This window comes from Anolis sagrei, chromosome X (assembly GCF_037176765.1).
Source record: "Anolis sagrei isolate rAnoSag1 chromosome X, rAnoSag1.mat, whole genome shotgun sequence".
NCBI lineage: Eukaryota > Metazoa > Chordata > Lepidosauria > Squamata > Dactyloidae > Anolis > Anolis sagrei.
The window spans coordinates 61,231,594-61,255,463 of NC_090034.1; the positions used below are offsets into that span (position 1 = coordinate 61,231,594).

The 23,870-nt window shown below is 36.1% G+C and overlaps 1 protein-coding gene across 2 annotated transcripts; it reads left to right on the plus strand.

Moving 5' to 3' along the window:
- The first annotated feature begins 1,511 nt into the window (after positions 1-1,511).
- On the plus strand, positions 1,512-21,684 carry LOC132780907 (sodium-dependent serotonin transporter-like). Of its 2 annotated transcripts, none has more exons than XM_067473598.1 (14): positions 1,512-1,597; positions 6,991-7,187; positions 7,785-7,919; positions 9,561-9,768; positions 10,629-10,767; positions 13,125-13,259; positions 13,653-13,756; positions 13,937-14,064; positions 14,141-14,253; positions 17,196-17,327; positions 17,655-17,754; positions 18,502-18,602; positions 19,446-19,613; positions 20,824-21,684. In XM_067473598.1, the coding sequence occupies exons 2-14, from the start codon at positions 6,998-7,000 to the stop codon at positions 20,902-20,904; spliced, it is 1,734 nt and encodes a 577-aa protein (XP_067329699.1). In that variant the 5' UTR covers positions 1,512-1,597; positions 6,991-6,997; the 3' UTR covers positions 20,905-21,684. The 2 variants fall into 2 exon arrangements, with proteins under 2 accessions (XP_067329699.1, XP_060640757.2); XM_060784774.2 differs by lacking the exon at positions 1,512-1,597 and adding an exon at positions 5,408-5,457.
- Positions 21,685-23,870: the final 2,186 nt, after the last annotated feature.

The window sequence follows — 23,870 nt, forward strand, 5'->3', positions numbered from 1 at the left end:
AGGGAGCACACAACGCCCTTGTTGTCCCAGCTTCACTGGCTGCCGATTTGCTACCGGAGCCAATTCAAGGTGCTGGTCTTGGCCTACAAAGCCCTAAACGGTTCCGGCCCAAAATACCTTTCTGACCGCATCTTGGCCTACGAGCCCACGAGGACCTTGAGATCGTCTGGGGAGGCCCTTCTCTCGATCCCGCCTGCATCACAGGCACGGCTGGCGGGGACGAGGGAGAGGGCCTTCTCGGTGGTGGCCCCCCGGCTGTGGAACACTCTCCCGGCACACATCAGACAGGCGCCCTCCCTCATGTCCTTTCGAAAAAGCCTTAAGACCTGGCTGTTCGAGAGGGCATTTAATTAAGTGCTAAGCAACAACATTACGGTAATGAGAACTGGAATGGTATAAGGAAAATGAGACTGGCTATGATTCTACTAAGAGACGAAGCGGATTTTTATGTAGTTTGTATTTGTTGTATAGTCATATGTTGTTGATACTGGCCTCTGTAACTGTCTTTTTATGTGTACTGTACACCGCCATGAGTCGCCCGTAAGGGCTGAGAATGGCGGTCAATAAGTGCATCTAATAAATAAATAAATAAATAATAAATAGACTGATAGATGAATCTATCTATTCATCTATCTATCTATCTATCTATCTATCTATCTATCTATCTATGTCTCTATTGGGTCCTGAAGGTAGGCCTCTCTTAGGTCAATCGCTCTATCATTTATCTATCTCTTCATCTATCTATCTATCTATCTATCTATCTATCTATCCATCTAGCCATCTCTTTATCCATCTACTTATCTATCTATCTATTCATTCTTCTCTCTATATATATATTGGGACCTAAAGGTAGGCCTCTCTTAGGTCCATCTCTCTACCATCTATCTATCTGTCTATCTATCTAATCTATCTATACATCCAACTGTCTCCTCGCCTATCTATCTCTCAATCTGTTTACTTATCTATCTATGTATTCATTCTTCTATTTCTCTATGCATGTTTCGGGACCTGAAGATAGGTCTCTCTTAGGTCCATCACTCTATCTATCTATCTATCTATCTATCTATCTATCTATCTCTTCATCTATCTATCTCTTCATCTGTCTACTTATCTAGCTATCTATTTATTCTTCAATCAATGTATGTAATGGGACCTGAAGGTAGGCCTCTCTTAGGTCTATCTATCTATCTATCTATCTATCTATCATCTATCTATCATCTATCTATCTACCATCTATCTATCTCTTCAACCATCTATCTATCTATTCATCTATATCTATCTATCTATCTATCTATCTGATGCTAAAATGCGAAAGTTTTAGAAAGAATGAAAAAACAGAAGAAAGAAGAAAGTTGAGCTTTCGGATCCCTCCTTCCTTCCTTCTTGGATCAAATCAATCATCCTTGAAAAGCCTTCCAGGAAAAACGAATGAACAAACGAATGAATGAATAAAGACAAATGAAAAGACGTCAGTTTGGATTATCAGGATGATGATTATTGTTCTCAGAAGAGAGAAGGAAGGAAGGAAGGAAGGAAGGAAGGAAGGAAGGAAGGAAGGAAGGAAGGAAGGAAGGAAGGAAGGAAGGTAAGAAAGAAGGTAAGAAAATATTATTAGTAAATAATAATATAGAATATAATATTTTAAAATAATAATAATAATAATAATAATGTAATATAATATAGCAAAATGAAAAATAAAGTACAAAATAATATAATAATATAGTAATAATAGAAAACAATGGAAAATAATAGTGATATAATAATAATATAAAATAATATTTTAATATGATATAATATAATATAATAATAATGGAAATAATATTACAAAATAATACAGTAAAATAATAATAGAAGATAATGAAAATAGCAATACTAACAATACAAAATAATGATATAATAATATAGTAATAATGGTAAATAATGTAAAATAATCTCACATTATATTATTATTTTATAATATTTATAAAATATTATAAAATAATATTTATAAAATATTATTTTATAATATTTATGTTATAAGTAATATAATAAAATGATAATAATATAATGTAATATAATGTATTAATAGAAAATGGAAAATAAGTAATAATATAATATAATATCCGACAGGGAGCTCTGGCATGGGCTGGTCCATGAGGTCACGAAGAGTCGGAGACGACTGAACGAATTAACAACAACAACATAATATAATATAATTATAGATAATAGTAGAAAATGATATAAAATATTTAATAATATGTAAGATGTTGGAAAATAATACAAAATAATATTGTAATATACTATAATAATAAATAATATTTCATAATGATGGAAAATAATGTAATACAATAATATAATAGATAAGAATAATAGGATGCAATACAATATAAAAATGGAACATGATATTATAAAATAATAATAGTGAAATATAGTAATAATAATGTAATATAACATTAATATAGTAATAATGGATAATAATATCTTATAATAATAGTAATATAAGAATAATAATGGAAATGGTGTTGTAATAAAGTAATAAAATTAATTGAAAAATAATAATATAAAATATAATATAAAATTATAATATAGTATAATAACTATAAACGAACCACAAACGAACATTACATTTTTATTTATATAGATATTTTACTATGTTCTAGTATATTATATGACATTATATCATAACATTATTACATTTCATTGTTTTATAATATTAATTTCCATTATATTTATTATTATTATTATTATTATTATCTGTTATTACATTGTTATTTCATAATATTATTTTCTAATTTTATATTATATATATATATATATATATATAATTTTTTTTATATATATAATATGATTATGCTTTGTCTATATATGTGTGTGTGTATCTATTGTTCTGAATGGCTTTGGGCATTTTGTCAATGGACTCACCTATAAATGGATCTGACAAGGCATTCAATAGCATTAATAATAGGTCTAACTGGCCTCTAGGTACCTGTTGGCCTGGAAAAGGACGGGTGATTGACTGCAATGGTCATCTTTCTAGGTAATAATAATATTATATTAGGAAAAATAGAACATAATATAAAATAATAATAATATACTATACTATAATAATGGAATATAATATTAGAAAATAATAATAATAAAAATATAATATTAGAACATAATATAAAATAATAATAATATAGTACACTATACTATAATAATGGAATATAATATTAGAAAACAATAATAATAGATAATAATATAATATTAGAACATAATATAAAATAATAATAATAATATAGTACACTATACTATAATAATGGAATATAATATTAGAAAATAATAATAGATAAAAATATAATATTAGAACATAATATAAAATAATAATAATATAGTACACTGTACTATAATAATGGAATATAATATTAGAAAACAATAATAATAGATAATAATACAATATTAGAAAAATAATATAAAATAATGGAAAATAATATTATAGTAATATTAATAAAATAATAATAGAAAATAATCTATATAAATAGAAATGTAATGTTCGTTCGTGCTACCATCAGAACTCAAAAACCACTGGGGGAATTGACACCAAATTTGGACATAAGACACCTAACAGTCCAATTTATGTCCTCCACTCAAAAAAATTGGGAATTGTCGTTGCTGGGATTTATAGTTTACCTACAATCAAAGAGCATTCTGGACTCCACCAATGATGGAATTGGGCCAAACTTAGTACACAGGGCTCCCATGACCAACAGAAAAAACTGGAAGGGTTTGGTGGACATTGACCTTGAGTTTGGGAGTTGTAGTTCACCTACATCCAGAGAGCACTGTGGACTCAAACAATGATGGATCTGGACCAAACTTGGCACGAATATTCCATATGCCCAAATATGAACACCGATGGAGTTTAAGGGAAATAGACATTGACATTTGGGAGTTGTAGTTGCTGGAATTTATAGTTCACCTACAATCAAAGAGCATTCTGAACTCCACCAATGATGGAATTGAACCAAACATGGCATACAGGACTTCCATGACCAACAGAACACACTGGAAGGGTTTGGTGGGCATTGACCTTGAGTTTGGGAGTTGTAGTTCACTTACATCCAGAGAGCACTGTGGACTCAAACAATGATGGATCTGGACCAAACTTGGCACGAATATTCCATATGCCCAAATATGAACACAGTTTGGAGGAAATAGACCTTGACATTTGGGAATTGTATTTACTGGGATTTATAGTTCACTACAATTAAAAAGCATTCTGAAACCCACAAACGACAGAAATGGGGCAAACCTCCCACACAGAACCCCCACGACCAACAGAAAATACTTAAGGCCATCCAGTCCAACTCTCTTCGCCAGGGCAAGAAAATGTAATCAGAGCCCTCCTGGCAGAGAGCCATCCAGTTATAAATATAGATAGATAGATATGATTCTCTCTCTCACACCCACAGATATAGTATCGTAGATTTGAAAGAGATAGATAGATAAATATAGATAGATAGATAAATATAGATAGATAGATAGATAGATAGATAGATAGATAAATATAGATAGATATAGTATCACAGATTTGAAAGAGACCCTTAAAGAAGGACTATGATATGTTGCATATTCCAGAGTAGGCAAACCAGACACTCTCCACGTCAACACTGACAAAGAAACAACAAGAAATACTGTTTACCCACAAGCAGAAAGGAATTACATATATTAGAAACCAACACTTTCTCATTACTTTATTTTCCAGATCACCAGACTGGGCCACAGCAACGCGTGGCAGGGGACAGCTAGTACTATAATAAAATATTATTCGTAAATAATAATAGAAATATAATATTAGAAAATGGGAATATAATGGGTTGTTCTGAGTTTTCTGGGCCGTCTGTCCATGTTCCAGAAGCATTCTCTGTTGGAAACTAGGCAAGTGGAGTTTATATATATCTATGGAAAGATGTCCAGGCTGTGGGACAAAGAACTCTTGTCTGTGTGAGGCAACTGTGAATGTTGCCATTGGCCACCTTGATTAGCATTTAATGCTTAACAGACCTCACAACCTCTGCCATAGATGCAGGAGAAATTTCAGGAGAGAATGCTTCTGCCACATGCCCAGGCAGCCTGGAAAACTCACAACAACTCAGTGATTCCGACCATGAAAGCCTTCAACAATAATATAATATTAGAAAAATATTAGAAAATAATAATATAAAATAATAATATATGAGGGTCAGTCTAGATGTCATTTAGGGGTACCCTCCTAACTTTCTTTTGGAATATAGACTTCCATTGAAAATTATTATTATATTATTACTACTACGCCTCCTATTACTATATTTCTCTATATAGGAGAATGAGGGCCAGACTAGATGACCTCTAGGGGTCCCCCTTTTATCTTTATATAGAGATCATGGCATAATAATTCATTTCATTGCCAATCGGATTCTGGAAGGAGAAGACGCTTGGAAGCTGAGGATTAAATGCTGAGTATTTTCCAGTTCTATTATTTTTCAATCGTTTTAATGCTTTAAATGTTAATACTTTTACTGCTTTGAATTAAAAATTAATAATTTTATGCAATTATTTAAATGCTTGAAATTTAATGATATAGATATTAATAATTTTAATACTTTGAATGAATATATTTGATTTTATATTATTGTTTTTATTATGTTATTATTTTATATCATTATATATAGTTCTATTTTAATCGTTTAATGCTTAATGATATAAATATTAATAAATTGAATGATTTAAATTAGTTTTGTGTTTAATCATTTAAATATTAATAATTTTAATGCTTTAATAGATAGATAGATAGATAGATAGATAGATCGATAGATCGATAGATCGATAGATCGATAGAGTACATCATAACTACAATTGTAAGTTTCCACGAATTCATTTTCAATTTAATTTAATTGTAAAATTAGAATTATAATTTACATTGCAATGATTAGTTAATGGAATTAAATAAAGTAATTTAATTATAATTTTACATTACAACTATATAATTATATACTTATAGTATTATAAATATTATATAAATCTTTTTATTTTTATTATTATTATTATATTTAGATTTACATTTGTTATTATATTATTATTATTCTAATATATTATAATATATACATTAACCTCAGAAAGGTCTGGAGGCTCATTTTTCAATATTCATTATTATTCTTATATTAATTATTATTTATCATTATTATATTTATTATAGTTTAGTATTATATTTATTATTATATGTAATATTATACTTATTTATTCATATTATTACGTTTAGTATTGAATTTGTTATTTTATTAGTATTGTATTTATAAATATATTTATTATACTAATTATTTTATATTATATATTATATTTTATATTGATTATATTAAATTATTATATTTATTAGTATTGTCATATTTAGCATTGTATTTATTATTTTTATTTTTATTAGCATTGTATTCATAAATATATTTATTATACTAATTATTTTATATTATATTATATTTAATATTTTATATTGATTATATTAAATTATTATATTTATTAGTATTGTTATATTTAGCATTGTATTTATTATTTTTATTTTATTAGTATTGTATTTATAAACATGTTATTTATAGATATAAAATATAATAATGTCTTAATATAATATAATAATACATATAATAAACATGTTTATAAATACAATACTAATAAAATAAAATAATTATTATAATATTCATTATATTTATTATTTATTATATTATAGTGTAATATAATTATAATATTACACTACCATTTGGGTGGCCATAATAGTAATTTTAACAATATGAATTCAATTCTTTTATTGTATTCAAGAAATACAATACGAATAAAATAAATTAATAATATTCATTCTATTATATTTATTATTTATTATATTATAGTGTAATATAATTGTAATATTACATTATCATTTGGGTGGTCATAATAGTAATTTTAACAATATGAATTCAATTCGTTTCCATTCATTACAATGCTTTTCCCCTTCTTTCCATTCAATTGAAGGGTCGTGATGACGTCACCGTCCTCTGGAGAAGAAGTGACCCATGACCTCGGTACTGACCCCGCATTGGCCCCTTCCCTTCCCCTCGGGAGGGACAAATGGAGGAAGAAGGCAGACTTCCTGCTGTCCGTCATCGGATTTGCCGTTGACCTCGGAAATGTCTGGAGGTTCCCTTACATCTGCTACCAGAATGGAGGGGGTCAATATTTATTATTATTATTATTATTATTATTATTATTATTATTATATTTCTTATAATTATATTTAGCATTATATCTATTATATGTATATTTATTAGTATTAGTATTATATTTCCTATATATTTATTAGTATTATTATATTTATTATATTTATTTTATATATACGTTGACCTTGGAAAGATCTGGAGGTTCCCTTACCTCCTCTACCAGATTAGGGTTGGATATTCCAATGTTTGAGTTGGGTTGTTGGGTTGAGTTGGATTCAGGTGAGCTGAGTTGAGTTGGGTTTCTCAATGTTTCAGTTGAGTTGTTGAGTTGAGTTGTCCAATGTTTGAATTGGATTGTAGCATTGGATTGTTGGGTTGAGTAGGGCTGTCCAATGTCTGAGTTGGGCTATTGTATTATAAATTATTATTATTATTATTATTATTATTATTATTATTATTATATTTCTTTAGAGAGGTGTATCCTGGATGTGGGATGAGACCTTTCAGGTTCCCCCTTCCCCGCTCTATATTATTATTATTATTATTATTATTATTATTATTATTATTATATTTAATATAATTATTCTTCCTCTTCCCCTTCCTCTTTAGGGGCCTTCCTGCTTCCTTACGCATTGATGGCAGTCTTTGGGGGGGTCCCCTTGTTCTTCATGGAGCTCTCCTTGGGACAATTCCACCGACTGGGGGCCATCCCTATCTGGAAACACATCTGCCCTATCTTCAAAGGTCAGAACAGATATATAGATGATAGAGTGATAGACCTAAAAGAGGCCTACCTTCAGGTCTCGATAGATAGATAGATAGATAGATAGATAGATAGATAGATAGACAGACACACTGACAGATAGACTAGATGGATGGACAGATAAATGAATAGAGAGAGGGGGACATGATAGAGTGATAGACCTGAGAGAGGTCTACCTACCTTCAGGTCCCGATACATACATAGATGGATGAAAAGATAGATAGATATCCTTCCTTCCCTTTTCCTTCTTTCTTCCTCCCATTCTTCAGGAAGGAAAGAGCAACAAAAGAAAGGGTAGAGAATATCTTCATTCCTTGCTTTCATTCTTTCCTTCCATTTCCTTTCCTTTGCCATTCCTTCTTTCTTCCTTGACTTTCTTTCTCTCTTCCCCTTCCCTTCCTTTCATCCCTTCTTCCTTCTTTTCCCTCCCTTCTTTTCCATTTCCTTCCTTTCATCCTTCCTTATTTCTTCCTTTTCTTCCCTTCCTCCTTTTCTTCCTTTCATCTGTCCTTCTTCCCTTCCTTCTTCTTTCGTCCTTTCCTTCTTTCCTTTTTCCATCTTTCCTTTCCTTCCTTTTGTCCCTTCTCCTTCCTTCCCTTCCTTCCTTCACTCCTCCCTCCTTCCTTCTTTCCCTTCCTTTCCCTTCCATTTCCTTCCTTCCCTTTTTGCTTCACTCCCTCCCTGCCTTCCTTTTCCTTATTTTATCCCTTTCTTCCTTTCCTTCCATTTTCTTCCCTTCCTTTCCATTTCCTTCCTTTAATCCTTCCTTCCATCCTTTTACCTGTTTCCTTCCATTCTCTTCCATTTCCTTCCTTCCTTATTTCTTCCTTTACTCTTCCTTCCTTTCCCCACTCTTTTCTTCCCTTTTCCTTTCCAACTTTCCTTTTCCTTCACTCCTTCTTTCCTGCACTTCCATTTTCTTGCTCCTTTCCATCTTGTTTTCATTCCTTTTGTCCCTCCTTCTTTCTTCCCTCCTTCCCTTCCATTCCTTTTTGTCTTTTTTTCTTTCTTCTTTTCTCTTTCTTTCCTTCCATTTCCTTCCCTTCCTTCCATTCTTCCTTTCCCTCCTCTTTCCTTCTTTTGTCCCTCTTTCTTTCTTTCTTTCTTTCTTTCTTTCTCTTCCTCCCTATTTCCTTTCTATAATATTTCTTCTTTTACTTTTTCTTTCTTTCTTTCCATTTGCTTCCCTTCTTTCCTTTTGTTCTTCCTCCCTTTTCCTTATTTTATCCTTTCCTTCTTTCCTTTTGTTCTTCCTCCCTTTTCCTTATTTTATCCTTTCCTTCTTTCCTCTCCTTTCCGTCTTCCCCTACTTCCTTTCGCTTCCATTATTTGCCTTTCTCTCTTCTTATATCTTTCTTTCCTTTTTCTTTCATCTCCCATTTTCTTCTTTCCATACTTCCATTATTCCTTCTCTTCCATTTCCTTTCCTTCCTTCTTTCCTTCCCTTTCTTCCTTTACTTACTCTTCCTTCCTTTCTTCCCTTCCATTTCCTTCCTTTCTTTCCTTTTGCCCCTGCTTATTTCTTCTTCCCCCTCTCCCTTCTTCCTTCTTTTATCCTTCCTTTCCTTACCTTCCTGGTTCCCCGTTACACATCTCATTACACATATATGCAAATTCTCTAGGAATCGGCTTTGCCATCTGTGTGATCAACCTCTACGTCTCCTTCTACTACAACACCATAATCGCCTGGGCCTTGTTCTACTTCTATTCCTCTTTCACTTTGACCCTCCCATGGGCCCAGTGCGGACAGCCCTGGAACACTCCGGATTGCACCACTTACAATGACACCTGGGGAAACGCCTCCAAGTCCCCCGCTGAGGAGTTCTACACGTGAGTCAGCCATCTTGGAATGTCTAAGAGTTGATATGGGAGGCCTCTGGCTCCATAGAGACCTCCTTCTGAGGACTATATGTCCCATTGTTCTACCCTAAGGAAACCCAGAAGGTCCAAAAAGGTTGAGGAACCTCTTGGGATACCTAGACCTGGGACAGTGCCATAGATTACAGATAATAATGTCCAATATATATCTAAAATAATAATAATAATAATGAAAATATAACCAATACATATTCTTAATCAATATCTTAATAATATCAATAATGTATCCAATATATACCTAACACAGTAATAATAAGTATATGTCCAATATAGTCCAAATAATAATATGACCAATATATTTGTAATATAATATTGGGATAGGAGGCCTCTGGCTCCATAGATACCTCCTTCTGAGGACTACAAATCCCATTGCTTTCTTATATAGAAGTGCAGTTGATCCATGATGTTGAGGAAGCTCTTGAGATGCCTAGAGTTGGAATGGGAGACCTCCATAGAGACCTCCATCCGAAGACTACAAATACATTATTCTCCCTTATAGCAATAAAGAAGGTACAAAAAGTTTGAGGAAGCTCTTGAAATATCTAGAGTTGGGATAAGAGGTCTCTCGATCCATAGATACCTCCATCCAAGGACTACAACTTCAATTGCTTTCCTCTATATAAGTACAGATTTTCCAAGAAGGTTGAGGAACCTCTTGAGGTATCTCCTATGCTTCCTATGCACCCAAGACAAGGTCTTACAGGTGCTTTACCCCAATTTTGAGGACTATCTTCATATTTGGAGGACTACAACTGCCCATAGACTCCTTAACAGTCTCATATCTCCATAGGAAGTTCTTCTCTTACCTCCAGGCGGAAGGTCCTTGCCCTACAAGGTTCCGATGGCCTTGATGATGTGGGCGAGATCCGTTGGCAGCTCCTCCTCTGCCTCTTCCTCATCTTCACCATTGTCTACTTCAGCCTTTGGAAGGGGGTCAAGACCTCCGGGAAGGTAGGAAGTGGTTCAGATCCCACAAAGACAATATTGGGTTGGGTTGTTAAAGCTGAGTTGAGTTTAATTGTTGACTTGGCTGGGGCTGGTTAAGGTTTAGGTTGGGTTGTTAAGTTGGGTTTTCCAATTTTAGAGTTGCATAGTTGAGTTGAGTTGGATTAAGTTGAGCTGAGTTGAGTTGGGTTGGATTTTCCAATGTTTGAGTTGGATTGTTGGGTTGAGTTGGGTTTCCCAGTGTTTTAGTTGTACTGTTGGGTTGAGTTGTGTTTTCCAATGTTTGAGTTGGATTGTTGGGTTGAGTTGGGTTCAGTCGAGCAGAGTTGAGTTGGGTTAGGTTTTCCAATGTTTGAGTTGGATTTTCCAATATTTGAGTTGTATTGTTGAGTCAGATTCAGTTGAGCAGAGTTGGGTTGGATTTGGTTTTCCAATGTTTGAGTTGCATTGTTGAGTTGAGTCGGATTCAGTTGAGCTGAATTGGGTTGGATATTCCAATGTTTGAGTTGGGTTGAGTTGGGTTGTTGGGTTGAGTTGGATTCAGTTGAGCCGAGTTGAGTTGGGTTTTTCAATGTTTCGGTTGAGTTGTTGAGTTGAGTTGTCCAATGTTTGAATTGGATTGTTGAGTTGGATTGGTGGGTTGAGTTGGGCTGTCCAGTGTCTGAGTTGAGCTATTGAGTTAAGTTGTGTTGACTTGTCCAGTGTTTGAGTTGAGTTCTGTTTATTTGCCTGATGTTTGAGTTGGGTTCTGTTGACTTGCCCAATGTTTGAGTTGATGAGTTGAGTTCTGTTGATGTTGCACATCAGCCAGAATTCACCTTGCACTCAACACCAGCCAGGAATCCAAAATTGGTAAGAAAAATACATATAAAAAGGAAAAGTCGCCATAAGAAATAAGTAAGGCAAATCCTATAGGTAATGGGAAAAATAGTCAACAAGTAATAAGCCAATCCAAACTGGCAATAGGAAAAAACACTCCAAAGGCAATAATCTAAATAGTCCAAATCTGTTCCATAAAACAAGGTACAGGAAAAACCGGAATCAGAACATGAGCATAAGAATCAAAACATGAACCCGAAAGCAAGACTATAGAACCTTCTTAAAACATTAATCCAGAATCCCAAGAACTTAGACAAAAAACATGAACTGAAAAGAAGACTTGAGATCCTCACTGTTATGCAGTGTTGCCTGATCTGAATTCTAAAGGAAACCACTCTCTGATTTGAGATCCACAAGCCATGAAGTCATGCCTGTGACCTTGATTGCCTTGCCTGTGAGTCTCTCATGCTGCTGTTTCTTACAGTCTCTGTGACCTTATTAATTTGCTTGCTTCTTCCCTAAGATGAAGTGTGAGATTTCTGTTGACTTTAGGTGTGTTTTCAGGCAAACTTTCTTGCCAAGCCAACTCTTTATCGGGGTTTGCTATGAGACAACTAAGCGAAAAGTCTTCATCAGCCGGTGCATTTCCCTGTCTGTTGGATTCTGAGGTAGTTTCATTTTCAAACCCATTCTCACAGACAGGATCTAAACTCCCCTCATTTCCCTCATTTAAAACCCCATCCACTCTCCCAGACCCTGGAATAGCAACCCCCTCGTTGTAATCAGCTGGCTGAACCACAACAGTTGACTTCTCCGATGTTTGTGTTGGGCCTGTTGACTTGCCCAATGTTTGAGTAGGGTTCTGTTGACTTGTTCGATGTTTGAGTTGGGTTCTGGAGGATGGAGCGACAGCTGGATTCGAGCACAACCTCCAAGAAATCAAAAAACTGGACGTCAACACAACATACCTCCTTTCTGTCTGTCTGTCTCTGTCCTGTCTATTCAAATGGCATTGAATGTTTTCCGTGGATGTGTACTGTGATCTGCCCTGAGTCCCCTTGGGGAGATAGTGCAAAATATAAAGTGTTGTTGTTGTTGTTGTTGTTGTTGTTATATTCTGTTGACTTGCCCAATGTTTGAGTTGGGTTCTGTTGACTTGTTCAATGTTTGAGTTAGGTTCTGGAGGATGGAGCGACAGCACTCCCCTGTGGCTGGATTCGAGCACAACCTCCAAGGCATCAAAAAGCTGGATGTCGACACAACATACCTCCTTTCTGTGTGTCTGTCTCTGTCCTGTCTTTTCAAATGGCATTGAATGTTTGCCGTGGATGTGTACTGTGATCCGCCCTGAGTCCCCTTGGGGAGATAGTGCAAAATATAAAGTGTTGTTGTTGTTGTTGTTGTTGTTGTTATATTCTGTTGACTTGCCCAATGTTTGAGTTGGGTTCTGTTGATTTGCCCAATTTGATGAATTGAATTCTGTTGACTTCCCCAGTGTTTGAGTTACATTGAACTCAACGCAGCCCCAACTTTCCTATCTCTAGGTGGTTTGGGTGACAGCTACCTTCCCATATGTCGTTTTGCTCATCCTCTTGATTCGCGGCGCGACTCTTCCAGGAGCCTGGCGAGGAATCATCTTCTACTTGAAGCCCAACTGGGAGAAGCTCACTAGCACTGCCGTAAGTGTGAGACAGCCATAAACAACAAACAAAACAAAGTACTAGAAACGTATTCCTTGCAAGGTGGAGCAACAGACAACCTTCTCCCTTGAAAGTGCAAATTATCCATTGAATTACACATCTCATTTGCATATCTGAGCGACTTTCGCTTTGAGACAAACACAATGGGAGTTTCCTCTTGGTAATTACAGTTGGGTTTTGATGAAAAGCTAATGAGTGTCACAACAAAATGGGAGATTCAGAGGGTTTTATAAGACCCACAAAATCTGGCTTTTGGAAGGTAATGTTCGGACAAATGACACATAGACACATGCATGGCTTTTGGAAGGTAAATTTCAGTCTAAAATCCAGAACGGGCAAGGACAAAATTCATTTATTTCATGTCTTTTCTAGGTTTGGGTTGATGCCGCAGCCCAGATTTTCTTCTCTTTGGGTCCTGGATTTGGAGTCCTCCTCGCTTTGGCCAGCTATAACCCTTTCCACAATAACTGTTATCGGTAATCAATCGATCAATTGATTCAATTGATCGATTTTGTATGGAGAGTCCACCACCTTCGTAATTCGATAGAATTGGAATGTGGGGGGTGGGGGTGGAATCATCTAGCCTTGATTTACAAAGAAAGCCCTCCCGAAAGAAGCTCAATGACGAAAACTTGTTGAATCTATTTTCCTCCCAGTGATGCCATTGTCACCAGTTTGGTCAACTGCCTCACCAGTTTCCTCTCCGGCTTCGTCATCTTTACCGTTTTGGGATACATGGCCGAGATGAGAGACGTGGAAGTGGAGGATGTGGCAAAGGACAAAGGTACACACCTGCGTAACATACATCTGTTGATATGCATATAATATTCAACAATATTGAATTTTTTTTCATCCTCCAGGTCCCAGCCTCCTCTTCATTACTTACCCAGAAGCCATTGCCACCATGGTCGGATCAACCTTCTTCGCCATCATCTTCTTCTTCATGATGATCACCTTGGGACTGGATAGTACGGTAGGACAATTGTTTCTGTTCAATCCATCTATCTAGTTTTCAATCTATCATATCTATCTATCCATCTATCTATCCATCTACTCATATATCAATCTATCTGATTTATCTCCATCCATCCTGTCTTTCCATTTGTCCATCCATTTATTTCTCTATCCATCCATCCATTCAGTCATATATTTCTCTATCTATCGATCCATCCCTCCTTCCATCTATCCCTTTCCAGCCGTCCATCCATATTTGTCTCTATCTCTCTCTATATCCAACTCTCCTTCCATCCATCTCTTCAATCCATCGTTATATCTCTCTATCTATCTATCCATCCCTTCTTCCATCCATCCTCCTTCCATCTCTCCATCCATATATTTCTCTATCTATCAATCCATCCCTCCTTCCATCCATCCCTTTCCAGCCGTCCATCCATATTTGTCTCTATCTCTCTATATATCCAACTCTCCTTCCATCCATCTCTTCAATCCATCGTTATATCTCTCTATCTATCCATCCCTTCTTCCATCCATCCTCCTTCCATCTCTCCATCCATATATTTCTCTATCTATTGATCCATCCCTCCTTCCATCCATCCCTTTCCAGCTGTCCATCCATATTTGTCTCTATCTCTCTCTATATCCAACTCTCCTTCCATCCATCTCTTCAATCCATCGTTATATCTCTCTATCTATCTATCCATCCCTTCTTCCATCCATCCTCCTTCCATCTCTCCATCCATATATTTCTCTATCTATCAATCCATCCCTCCTTCCATCCATCCCTTTCCAGCCGTCCATCCATATTTGTCTCTATCTCTCTATATATCCAACTCTCCTTCCATCCATCTCTTCAATCCATCGTTATATCTCTCTATCTATCCATCCCTTCTTCCATCCATCCTCCTTCCATCTCTCCATCCATATATTTCTCTATCTATTGATCCATCCCTCCTTCCATCCATCCCTTTCCAGCTGTCCATCCATATTTGTCTCTATCTCTCTATATATCCAACTCTCCTTCCATCCATCTCTTTCCTTCAATCCATCGTTATATTTCTCTATCTATCCATCCATCCCTCCTTCCTTCCATCCTCCTTCCATCTCTCCATCCATATATTTCTCTATCTATCTATCTATCTATCTATCTATCTATCTATCTATCTAATCTTTATCTATCTATAGATGGATGGATGAATTGATGGATAGGTGAGGATGGATCACAGATTATGGGATTTGGAGTGCCTTCACCCACTTCCACAGACCTGGGACTCCCACAAATGGCAGGCCTAGACCAAACTTGGGACACAAATCCCCCATGACCAATAGAACATACTGTAAGTGTTTGGAGATCTAACCCACCCACGTTGGAGTTGGAGTTCACCCTGCATCCAGAGCACACTGAACCCCATCAATGATGGATCTGAACCAATCTTCGAACACAGAACCCTGGTGACGAACAGAATATACTAGAAGTGTTTGTAGGGGGACCAACCAACTCGTGTGAGAGTTGTAGTTCATCCTGCATCCAGAGCACTCTGAACCCCACCAATGACAGATCTGGACCAAACATGGCACACAGAACCCTGGTGACCAACGTAATATATTGGAAGACTTTGGGGGATGACTAACCCACCCACGTGGGAATTGTAGTTCACCCTGCACCCAGAGAGCATTCTGAAGCACCCAATGGTGGATCTTGAACACATGTTGCACACAGAATTCTAATGGCCTACAGAACATACTGGATGGGTTGAGGGAGGATGACCCACCTGCACAGGAGTTGTAGTTCACCCTGTATCCAGAGCACTCTGAACCCCCTCAATAATGGACCTGGACCAAACTTGGCACACAGACCCAACATGCCCAACTGTGAATACAGGTGGCGTTTGGGGGTGATTGCTCTGGAAATCTGGGAGTTGTAGTTCATCTGCATCCAGAGAGACTCTGAACCCAGCCAATGATGAATCTGGACCAAACTAGGCACACAGACCCAACCTGGCCAATTTTGAATACTGGTGGGGTTTGGGGTGATTGGCCCACGATTTTGGGAATCGCAGTTCACCCACATCCTTATGCATTTTCTAATGGGAGTATTCATTTAAAAAAAGGAAATACTGTCTTTTTTCTAAGAAATAGAGCTACAAATTACCAAACTGATATTAACTAACACCCAAAAACAAACAATGGCTTTTCAAATAACCCAGGCCAACATAACATACTGGAGGGGTTTAGGGGAGAATACCCTCCCCCACGCAGGAGTTGTAGTTCACCCTGCATCCAGAGATATTACCAAACTTCTTAAAACAAACAATGCCTTTTCCAAATTATCGCTGGGTCCTCAAGCTAGTAAAATCATAGAATCCTAGAGTTGGAAGAGACCTGGTGGGCCATCCAATCCAACCCCATTCTGCCAAGAAGCAGGGAAATCCCATTCAAAGACCCCTGATAGATGGCCATCCAGCCTCTGTTTAAAAGCTTCCAAAGAAGGAGCCTCCACCACACTCCGGGGCAGAGAGTTCCACTGCTGAACGGCTTTCACAGTCAGGAAGTTCTTCCTCATGTTCAGATGGAATCTCCTCTCTTGTAGTTTGAAGCCATTGTTCCATTGTGTCCTAGTCTCCAGGGAAGCAGAAAACAAGCTTACTCCCTGCTCCCTATGACATCCCCTCACATAATTTATACATGGCCATCATGTCTAGTATTAAAGAAAATAGATAGATAGTTAGATAGATGAATTGATGGATAGACAGATGGATAGATAGGTGGATGGATGAATTGATGGATGGATTAATAGATTGATGGTTAGATAGACTTTATCAAGATCTTTTGGTAGAGATGGAAGCTTCCTGGTGGTTCCTCCCAAATGTTGGAGCTTTCTCTCTACTTCTAGGACTACATCTCCCTCTAGGAGCCCAATTAGGGTCTCAGGTATTCACATAACCCTTCCTTTCCCAGTTTGGGGGCCTGGAGGCCGTGATTACCGCCATCATGGATGAATATCCCAAGACGCTGGGCAAGCAAAGGGAGGTCTTCGTCCTCGGACTCATCATCACCTCCTTCTTGGGGGCTCTGGCTACACTTACCAATGTGAGTAGCTGCCCTCACTTTGTATAGGTAGACAACTTCATTGTATATGTCAATTACTTCTATATGTCAACAACATCGTATATGTCGCCAAATTTATCCTATATGTTGATGTTGTTAATTTCATCGTGTATATTGATGACTTCATTGTATATGTTAACTACTCCATCATATACATAGATGACTGTATTGTATATGTCGATGACTTCATCATATATGTACACGACTTCATCATATATGTCGACAACTTCATCATATATGTTTCCCTAATACAGCACAATGCATATACTCCCTAAATTACAATATTAATCTTATTTTCTTCACCTCCAGGGAGGGTCATATGTAGTGAAACTCTTGGAAGAGTTCGGAGCTGGATGCTCCATTTTAGCCATCGTCTTCCTGGAAGCCATTGCCGTCTCCTGGTTCTACGGTAAAAGCCAAATTATGATTAGTATTATTTATTTTATCTTACTGTTCCTTAAATTGTATTATTTTTACTTCTTTTTAACCTTTTTACTATTATTATTTTTGCTATTACTATTTTTACTATTACTATTTTTACTATTAGTATTTTATCTCATTGTTCCTTAAATATTATCATTCCTTTTTAAAACCCGAAATATCAATAATAATAATAATAATAAATACTTTCTCTCATTTATTCTTTTGTTTTCTGATTTTTAAAAAACACGTTATTTTTTATTTAGCCTCACTTGATTGTCATTTCCCTAATACAGCATAATGCATATATTCCAATTCTATGATTCTAATATTATTCTCTAAAATCTTAAAACATTTAATATTATTTGTGATATATTTTTGGTAATATTCACTACAATCTAAAAATAGTGAATATTATTTTCTAAATGTTATTTATACTGTTCTCGAAAAATCCAATAATACAGAATATTATTTCTTATATTGCCATAGAGTTCTTGAAAAGAGTAGAAAATATACTTTTTCTATGTAAACGGCTATATCTAGTGTCCATTATTGTAACCTCAAGCTTAAACCAATAGATTCTACATTTATATACGTCGAAAACATCATGGTATATGTCGACAACTTCATCATATATGTAGGTAACAACACTGTTGTCGCCATCACCATCTATGAAGAACAGATGGGATTTGTAGTCCTCTGAGCTACATTTCACCCATTTTCCTTCTTTTTCCAGGCATCCAGCAATTCTGCAAAGATGTGAAATCTATGCTGGGATTTACTCCGGGTATTTTTTGGCAAGTTTGCTGGGTTGCCATTAGCCCAGCTTTCCTTGCGGTGAGTATTGGAAGAATAAATAATGTGATTATTTTTAATTTATTTATTTTAATTAATTTATTTCAATTATTTTAAGTTTTTAAATAACTAAAATATTTAATTATTTTTAATTCTTTTAATTTTAATTAATTTTTTGGTTTCAATTATTTTGATTTTCAGTTATTTTCAATTGTTTTAAATAACTACAGATATTTAATTATGTTTAATTGGTATTGTTTTTAATGAATTATTTTAACTATTTTATTAATATAACTTTGATTTTTGATTATTTTTAATTGTCTTTAATTAATTAATTAATTAATTATAAATTATTAGATTGTCGAAGGCTTTCATGGCCAGAATCACTGGGTTGATGTAGGTTTTTTCGGGCTATATGGCCATGTTCTAGAGGCATTTTCTCCTGACATTTCTCCTGCATCTATGGCAAGCATCCTTAGAGGTAGTGAGGTCTGTTGGAAGTAGGAAAATGGGTTTGCTCCAGCAGACAAAAGTCCTTTGTCCCACCCTGGTCATTCCACAGATATATAAACCCATTTTTCTACTTCCAACAGACCTCACAACCTCTGAGGATGCTTGCCGTAGATGCAGGCGAAACGTCAGGAGAGAATGCCTCTAGAACATGGCCATATAGCCCGAAAAAACCTACAACAACCCAATTATAAATTATGTTTATTTTTAATTATTTTACTTATATTATTTTTAATTTTAATTAATTTTAACTGATTGTCTTTAATTATTTAAAATAATTTAAAAGATTTAGTTATTTAAATTGTTTTCATTTTTAATTCATCGTTTTAATTAAATGTTTTTAATTATTTCCTTTTCATTATTTTAATGATCCAGTTCATCATCATCAGTTCCTTCTTGGATCAGCCACCTTTGACACTGTTTGATTATCAATATCCTGATTGGAGTGTCTCCGTCGGGTATCTCATAAGTGCTTCCTCCTTCATTTGCATACCAATTTACATGGGATATAAATTAATCTGGACCCCAGGATCCCTGAAACAGGTTGGTTGGATGCAAAATTTCTATAATTTATATGCAGGGATTTTGACCTGCATCAATACGAGTATAGTGTCTAGATCCAGGGAAGTTATGCTAGCCCTCTATTCTGCCTTGGTTAGACCACATATTTAATATTGTGTCCAATTCTGGGAACCACAATTGAAGGGACATGTTGACAAGCTGAAAGGTGTCCAGAGGAGGGCAGCTAAAATGATCAAGGATCTGGAGAACAAGCCCTATGAGGAGCGGCTTAAAGAGCTGGGCATGTTTAGCCGGAAGAAGAGAAGGCTGAGAGGAGACGTGATAGCCATGTATAAATATAGGATAGGAAGTCACAGGGAGGAGGGACCAAGCCTGTTTTCTGATAGGACGCAATGGAACTACAGGAGAGGAGGTTCCATCTGAACATGAGGAAGAACTTCCTGACTGTGAGAGCCATTCAGCAGTGGAACTCTCTGCCCTGGAGTGTGGTGGAGGCTCCTTCTTTGGAAGCTTTTAAACAGAGGCTGGATGGCCATCTGTCAGGGGTGGTTTGAATGCAATATTCCTGTTTCTTGGCAGAATGGGGTTGGACTGGATGGCCCATGAGGTCTCTTCCAACTCTTTGATTCTATGATTCTATATTATTATCTATTTTATTCCATTTTATTATTTCTTATTGTCTATTTCTATATATTTTAACTATTTCATTATCTATTTTTATTGTTTTGTTATCTATTTTATTATCCATCTCTACATTTTACTCTATACTATTTTTATTCCATTTTATTATTTCTTATTTTCTATTTCTTTATATTTTTATCTATTTTATTCTTTTATTTCTATATCTATTTTATTCTATTTTTACATATTAATTTCTATACTTTATCCATTTTTGTTTTATTAGTGACGGCTAAGTATGGGACAAAACTCTATGGAAATAAAGGACTTCCTATGCAGGATACACCATAGAGTAGTAGTACTGGAGGACCCTCAAAATTCCTAGAGAGAACATATGAACTGGAAGTGAGTGTTAAATATAGTACAAGCCCCTTATTGATATTATTCATATTCAGAGCCATATAGACTATGCAGTTCTATGGGAATAAAGGACTTTTTGTGCAGGATATGCCATAGAGTGGCAGTTCTGGAGGACCCAGAAAAATCCTAGAGAGGCCATTTTTAACTGGAAGTGGCTGTTCACCCCTTCCTCTTCTTCTCTATGGCCTTTCAGCGCCTCGCCGTGTGCTTTCGGCCAGAGAAGGAGTCCCGAGAGCCAACCATAGAGTTTGGAAGACTTCCTGTGGGCCCGTAACCCCACTTCCTGTCTGCTTGCTCCAGCTGGAAATCATCATAAAGTTGAAGGACCAAGCCAACTGTGCCCTTTTAGGCAACTCTATGGCAGCTCACTTCCTGCCATCAGCTTCTAAGCAAATCCAAGTTACAGAATGTAATTTTTAAAACCTGTTAGTTACTTTTGAAGCTTAGTTACTTCCATTACTGTTTTGAATGTAACTAAGTTACTCAAGGAACTGAGATCAAGTAACTAAGTTATAAAATGAACTAAATTACAGTAGTAACTAACTTATGAAAGTAACTAAGATACAAGTAACTGAAATGGAACTAAATTATGGAAGCAACTAATTTATGAAAAGAACAAAATTATATGAGTAACTGAAATACAACTAAATTATGGAAGCAACTATAAGTAACCAAATGCAACCAAGTTAAAGAGTAACTAAAATGAAAACTGAAATGGGACTAAATTATGAAAATAGCTAAGTTATATAAGTAACTGAAAATTATGTAAAAAACTTATGTAAATGGAACCTATATAACTTCAGTTATGTAAGTTACATACATAACTGAAATGGAACTAAGTTATGAGAGTAACTGTAACACAAGTAACAAATGCAACAAAGTTGAACAGTACCTAAACCGAAAAAGACCTAAGTGATGAAAGTAACTGTAATACAAGTAATTAAGTTACACAATAACTAAGCCAAAATAGAACTAAGTTATGTAAGTAACTGAAATGGAACTGAGGCACAAAAGTAACTAAGTTATATGATTAGCTGAAATAGATCTAAATTATGAAAATAGTGAACTTATATGAACTGAAATAGATCTAAATTATGAAAATAGTGAACTTACTGAAATGGAACTAAGTTATAAAAGTAACTGTAATACAAGTAACTAAGTTACACAATGATTCAACCAAAATAGAAAGCACCTGAAATGGAACAGAGATATACATGTAACAAAATTATGTAAGTAAATGAAATAAAACTAAGTAAGTAACTGACGTGGAACTCAGTTACACGAGTAACTAAAACAAATACATAAACAATGTATCATTTTTAAAAAATTGGGTTATTTTGAGATGTAACTTTGTATCATTGCTTTAGGTTTTTTTATTTATCTATTATGGTTATACTAATGTATCTAAATTGGTTTGAATTAGTTCCATATTATTCTGTCAATCGGTGGGGGGGGGGGGGTGCTTCTAGGAGATGTTAGTCCAATGCATGGAAATATAGGACAATGTATTTGTTGTAAAAACTAATCTACCTATACACATAATAAAAGTGAAATCTGTATGTGTGTATTATTATTATTATTATTAAACTTTATTTGTACCCCGCTAGCATCTCCCGCAGGACTCGATGCGGCTTACAAAGGCCAACTCAACACAACAACAACAGACAATAACAATACAATTTAAAGCAAATTAAAAACATAAGCAATAACAAAACATTACATCATTACGTAATAAAAACCAGGGCCGGGCCAGTGATGGGTACAGGTTAAAAAGTGCTGGGTGTGGCAGGAGGTATGTTGGATTTCCGGGCAAGTGCAATGTGCAGAGAGTCTTAAACTCTAATAAAGTGCTTCTGGGACATAATGCTGGAGATAATCCTATTCTGGGAAGGCACATTGGAATAGCCAGGTCTTCAAGTTCTTCCTGAAGACTGCCATCGTGGGTGCTAGTCTAATGTCTTTGGGGAGGGTGTTCCAAAGTTGGGGGGCAACCACAGAGAAGGCCCTGTCCCTCGTCCCCACCAAACGCGCCTGTGACGCAGGTGGGATAGTAAGCAGCAGGCATGTAGCCGGGGGGGAGGGGCTTGAGGGGCTTCAGCCCAGGCCCGTAGTGAGGGGGGGGGGTTAGGGGTTCACCCCCCCGAAATGTTTCAGATTTTTTTTAAAAAACCTGGTTTACTCATGAATTTTAACTGGTTAACCAAATCCCCATGCTAAGTCTATGAGATGCAAAAAATCAAGAGTCCCTCCAGAACTGCAAGCACCATCTCAAGCAAATATTAGCAATTTATTCACACTGTCATTACTTGCAGCAATAGCCGATGTAGTTGTTCTGGTACAGCTGTACCAGGAGCTCCAACTTTATTTGCTTTGTATTAAATGTTTGCTTGCAGTCCTAGGTTTCAGGGACTCTGCAGATAGGTGGCTTCTTTGGTTGCAGTCATAGGGCAAGTCACCTGTCCATCATTGTTAAGTTTTGGTCCCGCCCCTTGCTCAGGGCAATTGGGAAGGGAAGGGAGCCATTTTTAGTTAGTCTCAGCAAGGAAAGCTAATGTACAGGACGTGTGCAAGCTTCCCCTGTACAAAAGCTTCAACCCTTAAGACCTTCCGGGGGAGAACAGTCTTAAGAGCACCCAAAGATTTCCAGGGAAGCAGTCCTAAAGACCAAAGAACTCCAGCTGGAGAACATCTCCTGCCTTGCTGGTAGGTCCACTCAGCGTTCGAGACGCAGTTCAACCTGGTAGCGGAGCCCACATCAGTAAGGGTGTGGGTTGCACATCCTATTCTAAAGACAATCATTTACAGGCCCAGCGCGCGACAAAACAGTAATGAATCAGCCTGGGAGAAGTTAAAAGGGGGATTTTCCTTTAAAGAAGAAGTTATTGAAGACAGTTGCCTGTCCTTCGTGAGCAAGATTAGGAATTCACCAGTTACGTAAAAGCTTGGAATCATTTGCTTAACTTTACTGAAGACAAGAGAAGTTTCTGTTTGATTGTTCATTAATAAAAGACTTTGTTGTACTTCTCAAGCCATCTAAAGACTGTTTGTGGTGGAAACCTCTGAGAACTTCTCTTTAGGCCCCCTGGCTTCCCGCTGGGCAAAGGTTGCACATCCTATTCTAAAGACAATCATTTACAGGCCCAGCGCGCGACAAAACAGTAATGAAGCAACCAAGTTGGGGGGGGGGGGGGCGATGTTGAATGCTCTCATTAAGGAGGCCAGACTTGGTGGAGGTGGTTG

Bases quoted from the DNA above. Each gene is read 5' to 3' on its own strand.
- LOC132780907 (XM_067473598.1), top strand. From the start codon at position 6,998: ATGACGTCACCGTCCTCTGGAGAAGAAGTGACCCATGACCTCGGTACT. The intron at 9,769-10,628 runs GTGAGTCAGCCA...TCTTACCTCCAG, and splicing joins CCCGCTGAGGAGTTCTACAC to GCGGAAGGTCCTTGCCCTAC. The intron at 14,254-17,195 runs GTAGGACAATTG...TTCCTTTCCCAG, and splicing joins CCTTGGGACTGGATAGTACG to TTTGGGGGCCTGGAGGCCGT.